Consider the following 20,813-nt stretch of genomic DNA (forward strand, 5'->3'; position numbering starts at 1 on the left):
TGGTTGATTTTCTATTATCTTGTATTTTTAAACCATCATATTTTACAGTTAAAAACTTCTTTTTATATTACTAAAATTAAATTATAAACAAATTAACACTTTTGATTTTAGAATGCATCAGCATTAAAGTGATCTATTTAATTAAAGTTATTTATTATATTAAGTCTTTTGTCGATGAAGTTGTATTAGAAGAAGAAGATAAAATAAAGATTGGTGGTGAACAGAGGGGTACAGTAAAAGACAGCACTGAAAATATCAATATTGTATTGTATAGTGTTATGGTTGCAGTATTTTCATTACTCTAGTTCCTTTCATTTACTACTTCAACTCAAAAGAAATACGTTTTCACCAGTGAATAAATGAATCAATAAATTCATGATTAGTTCAATAATTTAAATTTCAAAAAAATTTTCTTATCAGTGAAGTTTTATCTTGAGTACATAACATATTATATTTTATAAATCCTCCTAAAATACACGTCACAATTACCTATTCTATTTTGAATTCTTGGAAAGGGGTTGGATGGTCCGATGAACGCTTTAGTAAACCTGACACTAAGCTTCTTAGGGGTTTGCTGACCTCCCATGCGTTTACCACATTTAGTTTAATTATTGCAAGATTTTTCAATTTATTTACTGGTTGTTTATTAAATTATATTAATTTTTTTTATACCGTATATTTTAAATAATGGTTTATTTACAAAAATCGTTTACATTGGTCAAACATTCTCATTTTTCTATTAATAGTATATTTTGTACCTAGGGCCGAAAATGAGGTTTTGCCGGCTCGAGATAGTTTTTAAGATCGAGACGAAGTTGAGAACTTAAAACGATCGAGAGCTGCAAAACCATTTCGGTCAGTGGTACGAACGCTATTTTTCACCACACCATACCACTATTACCACTATTCACCACAATAATAACGCACATTGATAGTCAACACAACTACAACTTTAAGGTTATGTGAAGAAATAACTTGACGATTCAGCAAAAATAATAATCAATACTTGCTACGCAGCGGTGACAATAAAACAATTATATTGCAAAGCTATGGATACTGATTGTGTATTTAATATACATTCATGTTTTATAAAAGTAAGCGGGCAGCTGATTTTGCGGCCCTAGGGATGTAAAAACCTGCTCGGTCCCCAAATGACGATGACAGCTGGCATGGCCAGCAAAACGTAGCTTTCAGCCACCAATTAACGTATGTAAAACAGCTAAAAACATCATAGTGTAGTGGAAAAACTTATATCGTACATAAGAATACTGTATTGTCAAATTAGTTTTCAGCTGTTTTGCTAATTGATATTTTCGTGGTGGTGTACATTATAATCTGCACTAGTTATACAATCTGATTAAGTTATTACCTATTAGGTAATCAAGAGGTAATTAGGGTAATGTAAACCCAATCTGATTCATTATTGATTATTATCAAATACAAATCAATCTTGCTTACAATGTTTTTTTTAATTCATGAATTATTTGATGGGTTTATTTTATTTACTCATCCCTTCTTCTAAATATGTTATTTATATCAATTATAGTCAACATGATGGCTATGATGAGTTATAATTAATTTAATTAACAGGTTAAATGGTTTATTTATTATTGTTAATCGATTAAATTATGGTAAAGCACTCTTGTAACTTTGTGACTAATGGATAATCCATCCTAGTGCAACTAATGCAAAACTGATTATTTCAAAACCTCACTAACATTTGAAGGTTTGTACTTGAAAAGTTTCTGTTCTAAGATATTGCTTCAATAAAAATTCATACATAATTTTCATATAATACTTTCACTGATACAACCAACCCGTTATCTGAAGCTATTTAAACAATCAACTGTTTTATTAAACAACGTAAAGTATTTATTTAAAAAAAATCCTTCATTATCCTTAAATATCCTAAGGAGTAATCAAAGAATTAGTTCCTTCAATATCAATTGACAGACACGCAGTTGAAATTAAAAACGTCAGTGTCGTACTGTTAGCAAGTTCCCTGAAGTAAAACATTTGTTCTACAGCCCAGCTAAAGTGGAAACAACCTCTCTTCCGATGCAAATTTCCACAAATCAGCTGTTACTTTGAGTAATTTACTCATTGCCAACTTTCTTTCTTTTTTCCTTGTTACGTCAGCACCTATAATTTTTCAAAAAATTTTAGTACCGTGAAATATGTCAATTAAACAAGACTTTTCATTAAAGGGATAGTTATTTTTTCGTGAAGGTTCATATAATTGGAGAGGGTAAATTGTAATATAGTGATTAATACTATGTAAGACATCAAATATTTTTTTGGAGTATTCTTCAGCACAGAACAAATCCTTTTCACATATATTTTAAGCTAGGTGCTCTTAAGGGTTCTTGTAGTCGAGACGTTTTAACTCATAAAACTATTTAATACTATAAAGAAACTTTCTAATCCCACAGTGCACTAGATATTTAAATTACAATTACTTTGGTATTTGAAAAAAATATATTGAGATGCTAAATTACTCTTCAGCGGCTGTTTGAAATTATCGAAATTAACATTGCTCTTATGGCGGGCAAATCCAAGATGGCCGTTGGCTTCCATGGGCTTTTGAACAACAATTTAAAACTACAAAGAAATGTTCTAATGTTAAAGTGTCCTACATATTATTTCAATTTTACTCACTGTTGAGTTTAAAAAAAAATATTTTTGGTTGATAATTAACTCTTTAGACGGTCACTATCCTCCAAGGATTCTTAACAACAAAGGAGTTTGAATAAAGTATTTAAGTTCATATAAAATATTGTTATTATTTATAAAAATGTAGGCAAATTTTAAGTTTATATGAATTAAGTTTAGCTTAAAATTAAAAGATTGAGATTTATTTAGAAAGTTTCAAAATAAAAAAAAATTTACAGTCGTTCATTTTTTAAGGAGAGTCATAAACTGTATTTTAGTAATTTAAGGTTCATTGGTCAGGGAAATTCAAAGTTTGTATACAAAAGCGAAGCTGTTTATGACTATAACAATTCATTGTAGCAATAAATAGTAAAATAAATATTGCCTATGAATATATGAATAATTATATTAATTCTTGTATTCATGCTTGGTTTAACAAATTTCCACACTTAAAGGAAGACCATCCCTAAAGAGTGTGAATAAATATGATCTCCACCCCTCAATATATAAAGTCAATCAGATACTGATAATATCCATATTGTTTTCGTCATTAATAACAAAATAAGTATTGCCTATGAATAAACCAACGGATAAGTCAATATTTTTATCAGTGCTTGGTTTAATAAATTACTAGTTTTAACATACTGAATTAATAAGCTTTGATTGAGTTTAACTTCCCACCTCATGCAATCAAACGTTCATTAGTTTTTATTGTCATCATTTTTATTTAGTTTCAGAGTGAATTACCAAATTAAATGAGTTTTGTTGTTCAACGAGAGAGACAATTTCCATTTTAATTTGACCTTACCCATTATGGGGGTCAGTTAGCATAACGAGATTTTCCCGTTTGGGAGTAAATGGGTAATCTACTCAGGTACCTTCAACATCATGTTTCTGTTGTACGTATAAGGTTTTATAAATTAATTTAGAGGTTCTGTTGTTAATTTAAATGTATATTTTATAATGGTATACTACCTTACTCTTTCCTTCAACAATGATTTTGAAAACTAAAAATTAAATTTGTGTATCCGAAGGAAAAGGTTTTAGCTTGACTTATTTACGTTACGATTTTGTGTAAAATTAAACCCTGTTACGTACACAATTTCATTTAAAAAGTCATTAAGATGTATATTTTTTTAATCATAAATAAACCCTTTTTATATTCTGATAAAGCCTGTTTTAAATATTCAAAATCGTCAACCAAATTTTTTAAGCCAAGACAAAAACAATGTTGACTAAATTATATACTCAATAGTTATCTTAGTTCGGAAAATACTGGATCTACTTTTGAAATTTTGTAACTTATTTATTAAATATGAGTTTTTTTTTATAACAACTAAAACATACCTTTTCAGACAATTTGTATCATGTGGATTTTGAACAGATATTGTTTTCAGTTATAAGAACTGAGGTTCTATTAGTAATTTGTAGTAAAATTTCCTACATACCTTTCAGCGGTTATCTGAAACTCCATCGTCAGACAAAAAAAGGATATGTAAGGGATGGTATCGTCGAATATTAACATCACTCACAAACAAAATATTAAAGACAAACTAGGTACTCATTAAAATTAATGTTATTTAAATAGGAAAAAATGCAGAGACAATTTTCATGGAATAGTTTTGTAGAAAACCAGCCAGGTACATGGAAATTTGCTTAGTTTGCAGGGTTTCTGTGGCGAGGGTAGCTTATTCCCTAAATTGTAAATTTGCTAAAACGAAAACGAGGCACGAGTGCATTTTACGGACAGGGCCGGAAGTAGACTGGGCAAAGCTAAAGCCTAAGCATAAATGACTTGTTTCTTCTCTTAGTTAATTTTCCCATACGGAAAGCTATTAGAATTTGATAAGTTCACGAACCATTATGATTGGACCATGGGAAAAGGGTTTTATTGGGGTTTTTATGAGATAATAATTGGGTTTTCTAATTTTTCACCCTCAAAAAACAACATTTCCCAATTTCTCTGTCTCTCTATACCCTTTTGAATAGCTTAAAGAAACAAATAATTTAGTTTATTAAAGTTTTTGTGCGCTTATTGGTTACGGAGAAAATTCTAAAAAATAAATTAAAATTCCCATGTTATTCTTACAGAAACTATTGTAAACTGTTGTAGTTGATCAAACTTGATAAATTTATTTATTTTATTCTAAGATATTACTATTTTACTAAACACACACACACTTTATTAGCCATCCTGTATCAGCAAACCTAGGTACTTCTTATATCTAATGTTATTGAAATAGAATTGTATATTGAAAATCAAATCAGGCAAATGGTAATTCGCTAAGTCTGCAGGTTTACTGCGGAGGGTAATTACTTACTTACTACCTGATCTTCAAGAAACCTAATTTTCAGTTTCATAGAACCTACATTAAAACCTATTTTAATAAAGCATGTGTATTATAATACGGAGTGGACCTATTTCCATTTTCATTCGGGCCTTTCTATTATTAGGAGCCAGTTTGCGAAACCAGATTTGCCTGCACCGAGTGTAAATGAGGATGGCTTTTGTTTAATTGTAAGGTGATTCTCTCTCTCTTAAACAACATTCGAAATCTAAACGATTTGTTTTGTTTCTGTAAAGATAGTTATTCCATCAATTTAAAATGTTCCACCATTATTTTATTAAGTACTAACATTTATGCTGGAAATTGTTTCCAACTCGTTATGTTCCATAAGTATTCATAATTAACAAATTTATAAATGTGTGTCGAGTTCACACGGATACATGAACATAAAAATACAAAAATAATAAAATTTATCCATCGCTTGTTACATCCCCATACGCTGTAAAAATATTTTGTGTTAAGATTGTTCGAGTTTATGTTACATATACCATCCACAATTTGTTCGATTGTCATGTTTACAGAAATTCCCAATTGTATTGATTTTAAAGGCAAATTCAAACACTCTTTACATTATTGGTATTAAAAATATTATTTATAACCAAAATGATGTTTCATTGTTGCCTTAATACTTTACAGATGTGTAAGCTGTACATTTACAAAGATTTAGTTAGACATGTTATGTGTTTGTGGTGTAATACTTTAAGGCGATTGGTTATAATCTCCTCTAATCCAATGTTTCAAAATTTACCTCGTAATCTGAGCTTTATTGGAACATTTATCATTTTGAAATATACCCTCTCCTAAAAGGTAATTGAGCGTAAGTGATTTAAAGCCAATATTGTTTAAGTTTCTAGAGTTTGTAAACTGATTTGATAAAAAAAAACATATAGAATTTCTACTTCATAGAACACTGTTAATTTAGTTAATACAAACTTATGTTACTAGATGTAAAGTAAATAAATATTATGTTTTAGTAATTTTTTTTATTTAAATTATTAAAGGTTATTTTGAGAGCAAGGGAGGAGGCTTTGTTAAATTTTGTATGCGAAAACAGAACAATCTGCTATTTTAAATAACATAGCATTTAGAGCAATAGTAAGCTATTTTTGTTGTTGTTGTTGATAATGATATAAATTTATGATTTTGTGGAAAGATATTAATGGCAGGATTTCTAATTTATAAAGTAAAAACTACTTCATTTTTGCCAAATATTTAAAGGACGTTATAGGAATAGTGCTACTGTTGTCAACAGAAACATTTATAATTTTTTTAACTCACAATTTTTTTTACTCACAATTTTTTTTAGTTCCACATGAAACGTTCGCCTCCTACGTTGACTTGAGCTTCAGTCCTTTCTGAGTCAATATAAGAACTCATGCATAGTGGTTTAGAGCGACTATTTTAATTCATAGCCTAGATAATAGTAAATTATGTATTAATTAAAAAGGAATACAATATTTAAAAAGTCCTTTATAGATCAAGCGTTTCTTTGTACCTACTATTTTTCAGAACAACTATCGTCTTGATAAATAACAATATTTAAACTAACAAATAAATAAGTAGGTACTAGAGGTCGTCCAATGGTCGAAACTCGACCAAAAATATATAATGTACAGAATTCTCTATTTCCACCCCATACTGTACATAAAACATGTGATTGGAATTTCTTACATTTGTTTTGATTTTCTGTTTCTAATTCGTTGTTATTTCGTCACCACCATAGCAACCCATAAGGCCCATGTTAATAAAAATTTTTTTACAAATTTGTTGTGCTTATTTTCGAGCCCATTTTAATTTAAAAACGGATTTTGCATATCTACAGGATTCTAACAGTAGATTTTCCCTGCGATGCAAACGAGCTGAGAAAAAAAGATTTTAAAGAAACATGCTTGCCTATTAATATATAGATAATCAATAACAAAACAAAACAGGAAACAAGACAATATAAAATATAGTAAATTTGAAAACATATTAAATATAATCAACCTTATAATATTACATGTTATGTCAAGGAGAAAAGTAACTAATAAACAGAAGATCAAGTTTATTTTAATAGTGTTATGATTGTATGATTAGAAATATCTATAATACAAACAATTCAACCTTTTTATTTGTTGCTGCAACCGTACAACAGCCTAAACAGAATTTTATTTTTCAATTCAGATTAAAGAGAACACAATAAGAAAATTAAGTGAATAATGTTTCTTGGTAACGAATCTTTTCTAAACAAACGGCAGCGACTTTCACAAAAATGTGTCATAGTATGATATATGCCCCTAGGTTTGAATAATTGAGAAACGACTTGGATTAGTGGCTAAGCGCGGAGCTCCAGTCTCCGGGTTCGAATCCCACCAATCAACAATCACTTTATCTATACTGTATTATAATGTCGCGACCCATGAGGTCTATCCTGAAAGTATGAGTAGATATGTAACGGCCAACGACGTAGAAAGTGAACTTGGGGTAAAGAACCTCGTAACTTGGATAAGACCATTCCCTTAAATATACTAGACTTCTATCCTAGTCTTAACTAAGAAAAGCTTAAATTTAACGTAAGAGAAAATGTTAGCATTCAAAATACTTAACTGATTTCACTGTGTGACCAATTCGGTGAAGAATTTCGAAAGGTCAAGAGTATTTCCAATGGGGTTTGAATAAAATGCAAAGCACTCAAACCAACTCACTCACACTCACACACACACACACACACACAGACAATTCTAACAACCTCAGCGTTGCAGGGTTGGCAGCATGTTGATGATGGGGCGGCTGTTAACACGTTTTGGCGACAATGTGGTCAGGTCTGTAGGGACTCCAGACCACAGAGCTTGTTTAGGCTTCTGTTTCATTTCCATAGATAGAATTTCGGTAACATTTATCACTGCTTAAATATTTGATCAAGTGTTTGTTAACGTTAGTTTAGGTTAAGTGATTCAGTTGCAATTAAAAATTGTGTAAGATAGAAGAGGAGGGGAGTTTAAAACATTTTGTAAAAAGTAGTGGGTTGTGAAATTGATTTCTTTTTAACTACTTATTAAGATGACTATATATAATTTTTAGTTATTCTCTAAAGAATCAATATCATGGATCAAATTTTATGGGATATCATGTAAGAAAATCTCCAAATCTTAAACTTGGTTACTACCAAAAGGAAAGGGTTGATAACATTATAATTACGTAAATAATATTTATTAATTCCATCCAACTAACATCTATTTAATACAAGTGGTAAAAACATTATTTACACATTTCAATACAAAATATCCAACTCTATCCCTGTAGCTCATTTTTACAAGAGTAATTAGTTTGAAAAAGTTCGTGAACCAAAATATATACAATCCTTATTAATGAATGTATTTGGTTTAATTTATGCATATCACTTGACATCCTCATAGAAAGTTAGGTATAACTGAACTTGGTCGACACATTATACTGGAACATGTTGATGAGTAACACCCATTATATTTTAGTTAATTTTAAACCGAAACCAAACAAATATTTTTGATAGTGTACACTGTTTCAGTATAAATGCCTATCTTTATAATATAAAGTTATAAATCAGCAATATAATTGAACCATGTCTTTTCTTCTACACTATTTCCTCGTCCGAATGAATCACTATCGGCTGACATCCAGTTCCGCCCGAGCAATACCCTTGACTCAGGCTGGATGGCGACCCGCTCCTCTTGGTGTTCAAGGTGGAGAACCCAGAAGGAGTGGACATCTTTCTCGCTCTAGGCAACGACTGGAACTTCCTACTAGACGCTGAGCTTCCTGATGACGTCACTACACCTGCGGAAGACGCTGAAGAGCCTGAGGACGAAGAGGTTCCTTCGGAAACCCCTAGGACTCCTTGGTGCACGATGGTGCAGCTTCCGATGGTGGCGTACCTTGGGAAGTCCGTGGTGGGAAATTGGAAGGCTATGGGTTGGCCGGGGAACTGCGGCCTCTTGTGCATTAGGGTGATGGGAACAGTCGTCGGCTCTTGGAGGATGGTGTTTGTAGAGCAGATGTCAGGAGGAGTCTTGGAGGTGAGGAGAGGTCCATCGCAGCCTTCCTCGCTGGTGTCTAAAGCTTCGCCTTTGTGCAGCATGTCTGGGTTCAATCTGGAAAGATTTTAAATATTTTTAAAATAGCAGATTTTCTTTAAACCAGTACAATGAAACTACTCAAGCAAAAAAGTGAAAATATTTTTACTTTTACTTATATATAAATATTTATATTTACTTGTATCTCTACTGGATGATATTGGAGATATGACGTACGAACATACCATTAATACAGCTAGCTGATTATTTATTAACCAACTCATAAATTAATATCCGCACTATTGCTAGCATTGTATGTAGCTTGTGGCTTTGGTATGGACCTGTAATGTATTGATTTAACGTCATTATTTTGGCTTTTTAAAGGTGGACATTTGAAATCGAATACCTAAAAAAGGGGAAAGTAATGTCTAGCTTTTTAGAGTACAGAAAATAATGTTCAATCCACTTTTTCGGATATCTGTTTTACTTGTGTCTGCGTTCATACGGGTTCTAGAGCCTCAACTACATTTGCAATCCCAAAAAAACTACTCTAATGGCTGAAATCATTCTGTAGGAAAAATAACAGTAGCCTATATCAAAAAGAAATACCTACTAATTGCCAGAAAAATATTTAACAAAGTTTAACGGTCATCGTTAGCCTGATAACAGAATGTATGGACAATGTCCATGTTCATGTATGTCCAATGTACGGACTGAGAACAGAATTAACTATATGGCTTTGATAAAGTAAAGTGTTCCATATAATGTTCATCAGCAAGTCTGATAGCTATGAACCCTGTACACTGGATCCATTGTAGCATCCATTCTTCAATGGAAATGAGTTATCAAAATGCAAACGTAAGCTGGTCCAATCCTCGTTGGTTTTGGTAACCGAGTCAATCTGTCACTGTCCGGGGTATTGCATATTTGAATTTGTTATTCTTACCTGGTTGTGTATTTATGTTATATCAGGAACTTCAATGTTTGCCTGAATAATATTGACTTTATCCACATGTGTATTTGTGTATTTGTGTATGTGTACATGTGTATTTGTGTTGTTGATTTTTTCTTCCTTCAGCTTACTTTTTTTACACTTTTCTCCTTATATTATATTGTTTTTATCACTCTGTACAAAAATCTTCAATTTCCAAATTAACATGGTTTAGCCAGCCTAAATTTAATTTTTTCTGTCCAAAACAATGCTTTGAATATTTCAAACAAACTTCTACCTGTACCAAACAAATAAAGTTCCCGTTTAGCTTAATTGGAGCACTAGTGTATAAATTCTTTATAACGAGAAATAGTTTAATTAACTCCTGTAAACACACTTCGAAACAATATTTAATGAGAACTTTAAAGAGAATTAGTAAAGTATAATAATACTCAATTAAAAACCAGAAGCTTTGTGTGCTTATTTGTATCATGTTGAAAAGTATCGTTTACTACTCGTCACAAATCGCCTTCGCGGTCGCTTCGCCTTCGTCGTAAACCGCTGCCTTGCCCCGAGTTCCACCATGGGTTACTTCGGGGCTAAAATTTAAATACAGTATTTATCTCTTGTTTACTTTCAATTGTACTTAATTTGGTTTTGAATTATTTATCTTCTTGCTATTGTCTTTCGTCCTAACATTTCCTTCTGTTAGCATTTTCAAAAATAATTTAATAAAAAAAATAATACATAATTATACAATTATTTACCGTTTACCTTTGATTTCTCTTTTGTACATACTTATTGCTACCTTTATTCCTGTTGGGTTTTTCGTTAGAAAATTCATTAATATGTAAATTATCTTCTATCATATCTCCTATTTTCAATCATTTATCATTTATCTTGCCTTTTTACATTAATTTTAAAGGTTATTTTAATGTCCTTTAACACTTCACATTCAACCTTTGTTCATCACAATCTACTCACACAGAGCTAGACCTCTTGACGAGATACTCCTTGCACAGCTGTCGCTCCTGGAGACGTCTGTCAGCTCCTGGTACCATGGTACGGACCATGTCCTCCACAGTGGCGAAGCGCTTCAGGTATGACGTCATGGACAGCAGCGCCGCCCCCTCGGCCAGGACGAAGGCCGCCCCAGCCGTCACGAAGGACCAGCCGTACTGGTAGTGGAAGGGGGAGGTAGCGCCGGGACGTCGAGGCCGGTCTTGGTAGGCGTCGGACAACACGGAGACAAATACGACCAGACCACTGGCTAACGTCAGACCTGCAATGGTTTTATATATGTAAAATGTCTGCAGTATAAGTAGCAGAGGCAGAGTTAGAAAGTGTACAGACCCTGATGTTGTCAGAGCTGCAATAATTTGAGAGAGTGGATTTTCACCTTAAAATTCTAGGACGCTACTAAAATTCTGTACTATGTGTTGAAAAGTGAAAATGATCCCCGATATAGTAATACCTGCATTGATATGTACAAAAGGGGTCACTTATAAGATGTCTGGTAAAGACATTTCGTTTAATATCGTACAGTATATGCTAAAGGTAGGATTGCGATAGTAGAATCATAATAGCAAGCTGGCTAGGATACTGAGGACTAAGGATACTAACTTTATGCTATGGCATCTTTACCATGAAAATGCCAATTTCTCTTCTTAAAAGTGTGCATACAGCTCAAACGGTATAAAATGTTATGGTATTATATAAAGAGCATCTTCATCTGTAATTGGCAGGGTTTTGACCTGGGATGCATAGACAGGGGCTCCCATTCAAAGTTGTATTAATACTAGTGGTATATTAAGAAAATGGTTTAATTTGCTCTAGTTTAATGTATAGTGAGACTGTGACAACCATTGCTTTATCAAGATTTATCAATAAGTTCTGTATACTAATGATTAATTGATTTCACAGTTTAAAATATTAGTTTAAAAAAATTAATTTAATGATTGAGATAAAAGAGGATAAAATGAGAAAGAGTAATGAGATACACTCTAAGGACTAGAGAGTAATGTTGAGAAATGGTATTGAAGAATATGAGAGAGAGAAATAATGAACACACTTATTAATGGGCACAAGAGAAAGACACTATTTTATTTGCATTGTAAAGTTAAAAATTTTAAAAATATATTTTAGAATAGAGAATAGTGTAATATGGATGCAAACACGTGTTACAGAGCAAAGTAAATTAAAACAGTAAGTAAAACATTGGGAGTGTTCAGCAAAGAGCATTTAAATACATGTTGAAATTTACTAAACAATGATAACTGATCCTAATGTACTGAATAATACTGTCTATAACAAATATGAGAGACAACATTGTATGGCAGAAGGTTCAAACTGGATGTTTATTTTGCTAACCAATATTGTTTGCCAGCCCGTACAAATGTTGAAGTCAGCGACCACAATTATATCGATGATGTCGCTTAGTTAAATACCCTAATTACATTTTCATATTTCAATTCACCTCTGATGATTTTAACAAGTTTATAGAACGAATGTAATGCAAACACGAGTTTATGTGTATTAAAATATTTCCCGCATAGCTTGAAATTAATCACCATCATTTTATTGGTGACGGCTTTTCAAATGATTTATTTTTTATTAATTTGGAATTGGTGTAAAAACGTGCCTCGTTGTAATCCTTGTTCAGTAAGAGCTGAGGTGTGAACGGATGTTGTTTTTTTATATGTTCTTTGAATCTTTTCATTAAAGAACAAGCTGTCTGGCCAGTACTGTAATATATTCAGTGCAGCAGTAGCAAATAATCTTATAAACGCGAAATCTTGTCGAAAATTGGAGCCCCTCTTTTGTGTTTGGTCGCTCGGTCGTGACGAATCATTCCCCATACTGCAGTTACCATTTTTATTGGTTTTAGCAAATTTCCCTTATAGGGAATAAGTTATTACCATAGTACTCATGGTGCTATTTGAATAGGGATGAATAAATGTGATATTTTAAGGAAATATTTTAGAGTAAATCCAATCAGGCAAATGGAAATTCGCTTAGTCTGCAGGTTTGCTGTGGTGGGGTATTTTATCTTTTTACATGTAACGTTTTACGATGCCATTGTCCGTATTCATGATCGTGTGTTTATTTACTTTGTGTTAATCGACGACCCTCTTATGAAGTGGTCATCCTTACACTTGAAGATGACTTCGTAGAAAGTCAAAACCAAATGTGACACTCAAAATTCAGGATTAAAACAAACCTGGTATTCATACGAATTTCATATATTAGACCTAATCTGGAGGCTAAAAAAAGTTTTTATATTTATAAATCTGACAGGTGTTAAATTTAGTTTTTTCTTTGTAAACTATATACAAAACTAATATATATTTTCTTTGTATTTGCTTATATAGTAAGCATAAGACGTTCCTAATTCAACGAGTTTTGTAAGAAGTTGGTGTATCCAAAACCCCGTTATTCGCCTCTGTTCCGAGGAGTCCAGATAAGAAGGTGTCTACTTTATTTAGAAATTGTGTTAATGTATGTTTAAATTTGTTTGATTGAAAATACTTTGAAAACACTCAATGAAGGCAGATTATTGGTTGGATTGTTTCATATTACATGTATATCAAAACAGATCTTAAAATGGGTTCTTGAACCCGTAAAATTCCAAACAGAAAGAAGAATTGCATTTCCTTCCCCCTCGCCTATCACCTATGAAGTCAGGAGTTAGTCACGTGGCTATTTCAGTCCCACTACAATTTATGGTAGCGTTTATAAAAAATCAGAAAAATCCAAATAATCTGTGTAAGGAATCACTCCAAGAAGAACTGTGCCGGGAAGAGAACAGTCACTCATGCAACCCCCACCCCTTTACAAAAAGAATTAACCCGGAAGGCTCTTTTCAAAAACATTCTGTACCAAGACATTGCTCTGAATTGATGAGCATGGCCAGGAACTGCTATGAAATAATAATGGCTAAGGCTTCAAGAAAACAATGGTTACAGCAAAGTAAGATTAAAGTCCTAAGCTTTGAGGTTATGTATGTTTGTATTACGTTACCCTTAGTGTTACAGCTGGTCGCCAAGCTTCTTTTACCTGCCAAAGTGAAGAGTCCGCAAGCCACGAGAGTCTTGTGGTCAGTGTTGCAATGACCCATCAATGCAAACATTGCAGCCAACAGTGTGAGGATCAGCGACACCGCAGCGAATGGCATTGAGAATCTATCATACAAACCAGATTTAAAAACCATCAATTAAGTTTGAAGCTTCATATTTTATTATGATGTATCTGCCACAAGTCTGCGTAGGCCTACTCAAACCTATAATCACCATCTTCTTGGCTTTTGTAAGTAAGATATGAAGAAATATTGATAATATATGCTTCATTTGATATAGTGAAAATAACATTCAATTATTTAAAGCGTTTTTTTTTTTTTTTTTTTTGTCAGCCTCCCTGTAGACTCCTTTTTTATCCGGACACCTTTTAATCGTACTTTTAATCGGTTGAACAGGTCTGAATAGGCAAGAAGTGGGTAGTGTTTTGTGTTTACTATAACTATCCCATAGTGCATATTTTTATGTAATTATTATTGGCTTATGTTTTAAGCATAAGACGTTCCTAATTCAACGAGTCTTAAAAGAAGTCGGTTTATCCGAAAATCCCGTTATTCGGACTGACCTCGGTTCCGAGGAGTCTGGATAAAGTAAGTCTAGTATATATATATATATATATATATTTATTTATTTACTATATCTGTATTTATTCACAACATATTTAGGTCTTACAAAACAGTAAAACCTAAACAACAGTAAAGCTTTTTTAGCGATGGTAAAAATCCCTTAAATTCTTAGTAAAACTGAATTTGTTTTACTACTCATACAAGAGTATGCCAATTATGGATTTCTGATCCGCATAAGATAGTGCTATTCCTGTTCTACTGTGTGTGTAAACTTATTTTAACTACCGTACCTCATCCTAGAGACGAAGGTAGGGGTGAATTCCAGCGGTGTCCAGACGACGCCGAGGTCTGAACTGTATAGTTCGTCCCAGGGGGAGTACTTGATCAGCTGACAAGCTGGCGAAGGCACGTCTACCAACATAACAACAGTAATAAACCACAGTGGTCAGATATACGACTCGATGTATATAAAAAAAATAAATTGTATTGTTGTATCAATTGCTTTTAAAAATGATTTTACTGTTAGGTACCTTATTCAAAGATTAAAAAGATGATCCTATTTTATGTTTAAGTATTTTGAAACAGTAATATACTTTATTGAAACATTAATCGCGTTTGTTGATTGGTTTGTATGTTACAGTTTTCACGTGCAATGGATTTTTTTTATTTTAAAATTGTTAAATGCGTAAAATTTTTGTTATTTTAAATAAATTGGTCGAACGAATATTGCTTAATGCCTTTATTTGTTTCATAAAGATAACTTTCTGAATTGTTAATTTAATGTTAAATCAATATTTAGTAATATCTATGGACAAAATAATATATATTTCTTTACGATCAAAGTTTAGAATACAATTGTATGAACCCAACTTTTCTAAGTATGAAAGAAAACCCACATTTGGCATAGACTTCTTAACGACACTAAAACATCCATTTGAAAGCCGTAAGAGTCCACATTTCTATATTTCAAAAGTATGAACCTCTTTCAGACACTAATGGTCTACTTGGAATGGTCGTAAAAAGGGCAGTTTTGTGTTAAAGCTAAAGTCCTAAAACATATTGTGTTCAGACGTATAGAGTGCGGTTGTACAGCTTAGCATTACTCCTTTTGCTAGTTTTTTGTAAAAGAATTTATGTTCGTATTAAAAGTCTTTCAACAGGAAATCCGTTAGATAAATTTAAATCGTAGCAACTGTTATGATTGGTATTTTACTACCATTATATTCACTTTACACAAATAGTTTTTAGCCTACTTTTAATAAAAAAACTCACTGCACTGCTAGGCTCAAAAAATGTTTTATTCATGACTTCAAAAACTTTCAAGAATGACATTGGTATAGATGGACACAAAAAACAGTTACCTAAAGCACATATCAGATACTTTGATTGAAATATTTACATTTTATAAAATTTTGAGCAAAAAGTATTGAAAAAATACATTTTAAGACTTTTTCAATTGTATCTAACAATTTCCTTATATTCTTTCGAGCATTTAATTAAGCATTCGATACTGAGAATAAAACTACATCAGTTTTAAACTGATGAAATATATTTTAGTACAACATATACTTAATTATGTAGCTGGCGTTACTGTTCCTGGCTATATTGGAAAGTTTGGTTAGAGCTTAACCAGTATTGTGAAAGTTTATATTAACGTAAGCTTTGTTACAGATATTGGATATCTAACTATGTCATGAGACTCAGATATTATTGCTTGAGTGCCTCTCATTGTTTGCGCATTATAAAACGTAATAGTGTAGGTTCTAACTAATGTAGGCATAAATTGGATAAGAATGCATCTTTCTAAATTATTAAATTTAACTCTTTTAAAATCAATAGTTTTCATGCGATACAAAACTATTTTCCAATATCCAAGAATGTGTAAGGCACTTTGAAAAACTATAGTCTTGTGTTAATTGTATGGCAACATTGAATGCGGGCTTAGCATTTTGAGGATTTCACCTGCAATCTGTATTTCAAGGCAATGATGATTTTTCAATAAAATAGTCCTAAAACTTATATTCTTTATGTTTAATTCTGAACACATTTGGTAAGCTTGTCCATTATTAGAATCTCGATACAGCTGCCCTTTATCATTGGGCTACAATGGTCTAACTTGAGAAATAGTTTATTTTAGTCAGTACGTTACATAGATAATCTCACGTCATTCCACATTCATGTAAGGATGAAAACTGGTTTCATGCATTGCATACAATCACTTTTTAACAAATTTATGTAGTCGGTGATCAAGTAATATTGATCCAGTGTATATGGTGAAAAAACACTTACGTCCAGTAATGTTGACGCGGCTGACAGAAGGGCAGGCTCGCCAAAATCCTATGCGGAAAGTGATTGTAGTAGAGGCGTGGGTAACAGGGACAATAACAGGTTCTTGAGTGTAGACCCACACGTTACTGACGAATGCTGTGACCAGAGTGACTAGAGAGAGTAGACCTAGAGTGATGCCTAGACGAGACAAGGAGCCACTACTGCTACTACAGCACATCCTCGCAATATACACCGGTCTGAAAACACAAAACAAAGTAAAACAATGCTGTGACCAGAGTGACTAGAGAGAGCAGTCCTAGAGTGATGCCTAGACGAGACAGGGAGCCACTGCTGCTACTACAGCACATCCTCGCAATATACAACGGTCTGAAAACACAAAACAAAGTAAAACAATGCTGTGACCAGAGTGACTAGAGAGAGCAGTCCTAGAGTGATGCCTAGACGAGACAAGGAGCCGCTGCTGCTACTACAGCACATCCTCGCAATATACAACGGTCTGAAAACACAAAACAAACTAAGACAATGCTGTGACCAGAGTGACTAGAGAGAGCAGACCTAGAGTGATGCCTAGACCAGACAAGGAGCCACTGCTGCTACTACAGCACATCCTCGCAATATACAACGGTCTGAAAACACAAAACAAAGTAAGACAATGCTGTGACCAGAGCGACTAGAGAGAGCAGTCCTAGAGTGATGCCTAGACCAGACAAGGAGCCACTGCTGCTACTACAGCACATCCTCGCAATATACAACGGTCTGAAAACACAAAACAAAGTAAGACAATGCTGTGACCAGAGTGACTAGAGAGAGCAGTCCTAGAGTGATGCCTAGACCAGACAAGGAGCCACTGCTGCTACTACAGCACATCCTCGCAATATACAACGGTCTGAAAACACAAAACAAACTAAGACAATGCTGTGACCAGAGTGACTAGAGAGAGCAGACCTAGAGTGATGCCTAGACCAGACAAGGAGCCACTGCTGCTACTACAGCACATCCTCGCAATATACACTGGTCTGAAAACACAAAACAAACTAAGACAATGCTGTGACCAGAGTGACTAGAGTGAGCAGTCCTAGAGTGATGCCTAGACCAGACAAGGAGCCACTGCTGCTACTACAGCACATCCTCGCAATATACAACGGTCTGAAAACACAAAACAAACTAAGACAATGCTGTGACCAGAGTGACTAGAGAGAGCAGTCCTAGAGTGATGCCTAGACCAGACAAGGAGCCACTGCTGCTACTACAGCACATCCTCGTAATATACACCGGTCTGAAAACACAAAACAAACTAAGACAATGCTGTGACCAGAGTGACTAGAGAGAGCAGTCCTAGAGTGATGCCTAGACCAGACAAGGAGCCACTGCTGCTACTACAGCACATCCTCGTATTATACACCGGTCTGAAAACACAAAACAAACTAAGACAATGCTGTGACCAGAGTGACTAGAGTGAGCAGTCCTAGAGTGATGCCTAGACCAGACAAGGAGCCACTGCTGCTACTACAGCACATCCTCGCAATATACAACGGTCTGAAAACACAAAACAAACTAAGACAATGCTGTGACCAGAGTGACTAGAGAGAGCAGTCCTAGAGTGATGCCTAGACCAGACAAGGAGCCACTGCTGCTACTACAGCACATCCTCGTATTATACACCGGTCTGAAAACACAAAACAAAGTAAGACAATGCGGTGACCAGAGTGACTAGAGAGAGCAGTCCTAGAGTGATGCCTAGACGAGATAGGGAGCTACTACTGCTACTACAGCACATCCTCGCAATATACACCGGTCTGAAAACACAAAACAAACTAAGACAATGCTGTGACCAGAGTGACTAGAGAGAGCAGTCCTAGAGTGATGCCTAGACGAGATAGGGAGCTACTACTGCTACTACAGCACATCCTCGCAATATACAACGGTCTGAAAACACAAAACAAACTAAGACAATGCTGTGACCAGAGTGACTAGAGTGAGCAGTCCTAGAGTGATGCCTAGACCAGACAAGGAGCCACTGCTGCTACTACAGCACATCCTCGCAATATACAACGGTCTGAAAACACAAAACAAACTAAGACAATGCTGTGACCAGAGTGACTAGAGAGAGCAGTCCTAGAGTGATGCTTAGACGAGACAAGGAGCCACTACTGCTACTACAGCACATCCTCGCAATATACAACGGTCTGAAAACACGAAACAAAGTAATATTTGAAGATGGTGATTCTACTACAATTACAAGAGCATAATCTTAGACTTTAGGAGTTAGAGGTTTCGTTAAACTAGCAAAAATACTGAAGGACTGCGTTGCGGGTTGATGCAAACCATTTAAGAAGCGGGAATTGATCCAAGGATAACTCATCAAGGTGGCTATCTCCCCTAGGAGTCTACTTTGCCCATTGAAGAATAACTTTTAGTCAAATTGTAACAATTAGTCTTGGTAAAGTTTGTATAGGGCGTTTTTATGCTAGCCAATTTACAAATGGATGTTCAACCGTTTTGGAAAAGTGAAGTTGATAAGTTGGCAACTATGTTTCCCATTATATGCACCATTGTATTTCCAGTTGATCTTTCAAGGAAGTTTCAAAGTGTTCATAATTTTTTTTGTAAAATTGTTTATCGCTCATAAATATTTTACTGATATTAAGTTTTAGTCAAGCTAAATAATATTGGAACTTAGCAAATTTAATAGGTATGTATATGATCATTTTGCTAAGGATACAAAACGGCCAAACTATTTCAAACAACTATTTAAATTAACACCCACGTAAACCAACATGCAGAATCAAAATTTATGAATAAACTGTCTCCGGATAACACAGATTATACTCAACAACTCAGTACTTTTATTTATTAAACAACTTACAAAATAAATATAATTCATAAAATCTGCCTAATGAAACCCACAAAACTATTTAACATTTGGCATGGATTATTATTTAAGCACGTTACTATAAACATAATAATTGTAAAATGTCTGTATATGTTATTTTATGAATATGACATACTATTGCTATTTTGTGAAGGGAAACTCACTAAAAAACAATATACTCCTGAAAACTAGTTTCAATTACCGTACATAAATCTAATTATATTCAAATACTGCAACATAATTGGTTACTCTCAACAATATATCAAGCCTCTCCAGTGAATTGACTCATCTGGCTTAATTTAGTGCGATCTTAATTAAAAGCTGCGCCTGTATTGCTTGTTACGCGTAACATTTTTGTTCATGACGTTTAAAATTCAATAGCAAGATAATTTATCACCTGTTTTCCAATTAAGATCAAAGTTTATGCGTGTTTACGGTCTTGAATTTTCTACACAACGTTATGATGATAAAGATTTGTTTTGATGAATCATTCTTTTCAAGACCATCATTAAATTTCTCCGTTACAGTTCAATGGGTTACCTAAAAATAATTTTTTTTAGTTTAGGTTACTAAATTTCGTTATCGTTTAGAAAAAAATATTATTCATTCGAATGTTTTTTTTTCATTTTAACCAAGTAAAATGATCAAAGAAACATTGATGTTGCAGTACAGTTATATTATAATAGAAATTGGTTTTGGGATATCGGTTGTGAATATTCTTAAAGCATAATAATATAAGCTAAGACTCTATTGTTTAGTTACTATGTACATTAACACAAAATACTGCATGCATTTAAGCACGTGATTTCAAGCCATGAAATGGATAAGGATAACGCTTTTTTATATGCTTTTGCTTTGCAGGTAGTGATGTAAAAATGTGATTTTTATTTATATTATCCCATGTAAATTTTATATACCTCTTACAGATAAATGTTGGCTTATAATTTGTGGCAATTCTTTTTACAAAACCGTTTATCAAGGTAAAAGATCCGTTTAACGGTTTGGTCACAATGTGAAAAGTAATACGACTTCTTTGAGTTATAACACAGATAAT

The 20,813-nt window shown here is 33.5% G+C and overlaps 1 protein-coding gene across 1 annotated transcript; it reads right to left on the reverse strand.

The window, feature by feature from the left end:
- Positions 1-8,173: 8,173 nt before the first annotated feature.
- LOC128982071 (voltage-dependent calcium channel gamma-7 subunit-like) lies at positions 8,174-17,104 on the reverse strand. The gene is made up of 5 exons (XM_054401113.1): positions 16,888-17,104; positions 14,889-15,009; positions 14,016-14,140; positions 10,944-11,241; positions 8,174-9,106 (listed from the first exon to the last, which is right to left on the reverse strand). Exons 1-5 carry the CDS (start codon positions 17,102-17,104, stop codon positions 8,590-8,592), a joined length of 1,278 nt encoding a protein of 425 aa, XP_054257088.1. The 3' UTR covers positions 8,174-8,589.
- Positions 17,105-20,813: the final 3,709 nt, after the last annotated feature.

This window comes from Macrosteles quadrilineatus, unplaced genomic scaffold, assembly GCF_028750875.1.
Source record: "Macrosteles quadrilineatus isolate MER2022 unplaced genomic scaffold, UCM_ALF_1.0 Scaffold_99__1_contigs__length_372399, whole genome shotgun sequence".
In the NCBI taxonomy this organism is placed as follows: domain Eukaryota; kingdom Metazoa; phylum Arthropoda; class Insecta; order Hemiptera; family Cicadellidae; genus Macrosteles; species Macrosteles quadrilineatus.

Bases quoted from the DNA above. Each gene is read 5' to 3' on its own strand.
- LOC128982071 (XM_054401113.1), bottom strand. From the start codon at position 17,104: ATGTGCTGTAGTAGCAGTAGTGGCTCCTTGTCTCGTCTAGGCATCACT. The intron at 14,141-14,888 runs GTACGGTAGTTA...TTTGTATGATAG, and splicing joins ACCTTCGTCTCTAGGATGAG to ATTCTCAATGCCATTCGCTG. The intron at 11,242-14,015 runs GTAAAAGAAGCT...AAACCATTGCAG, and splicing joins CGGACTCTTCACTTTGGCAG to GTCTGACGTTAGCCAGTGGT.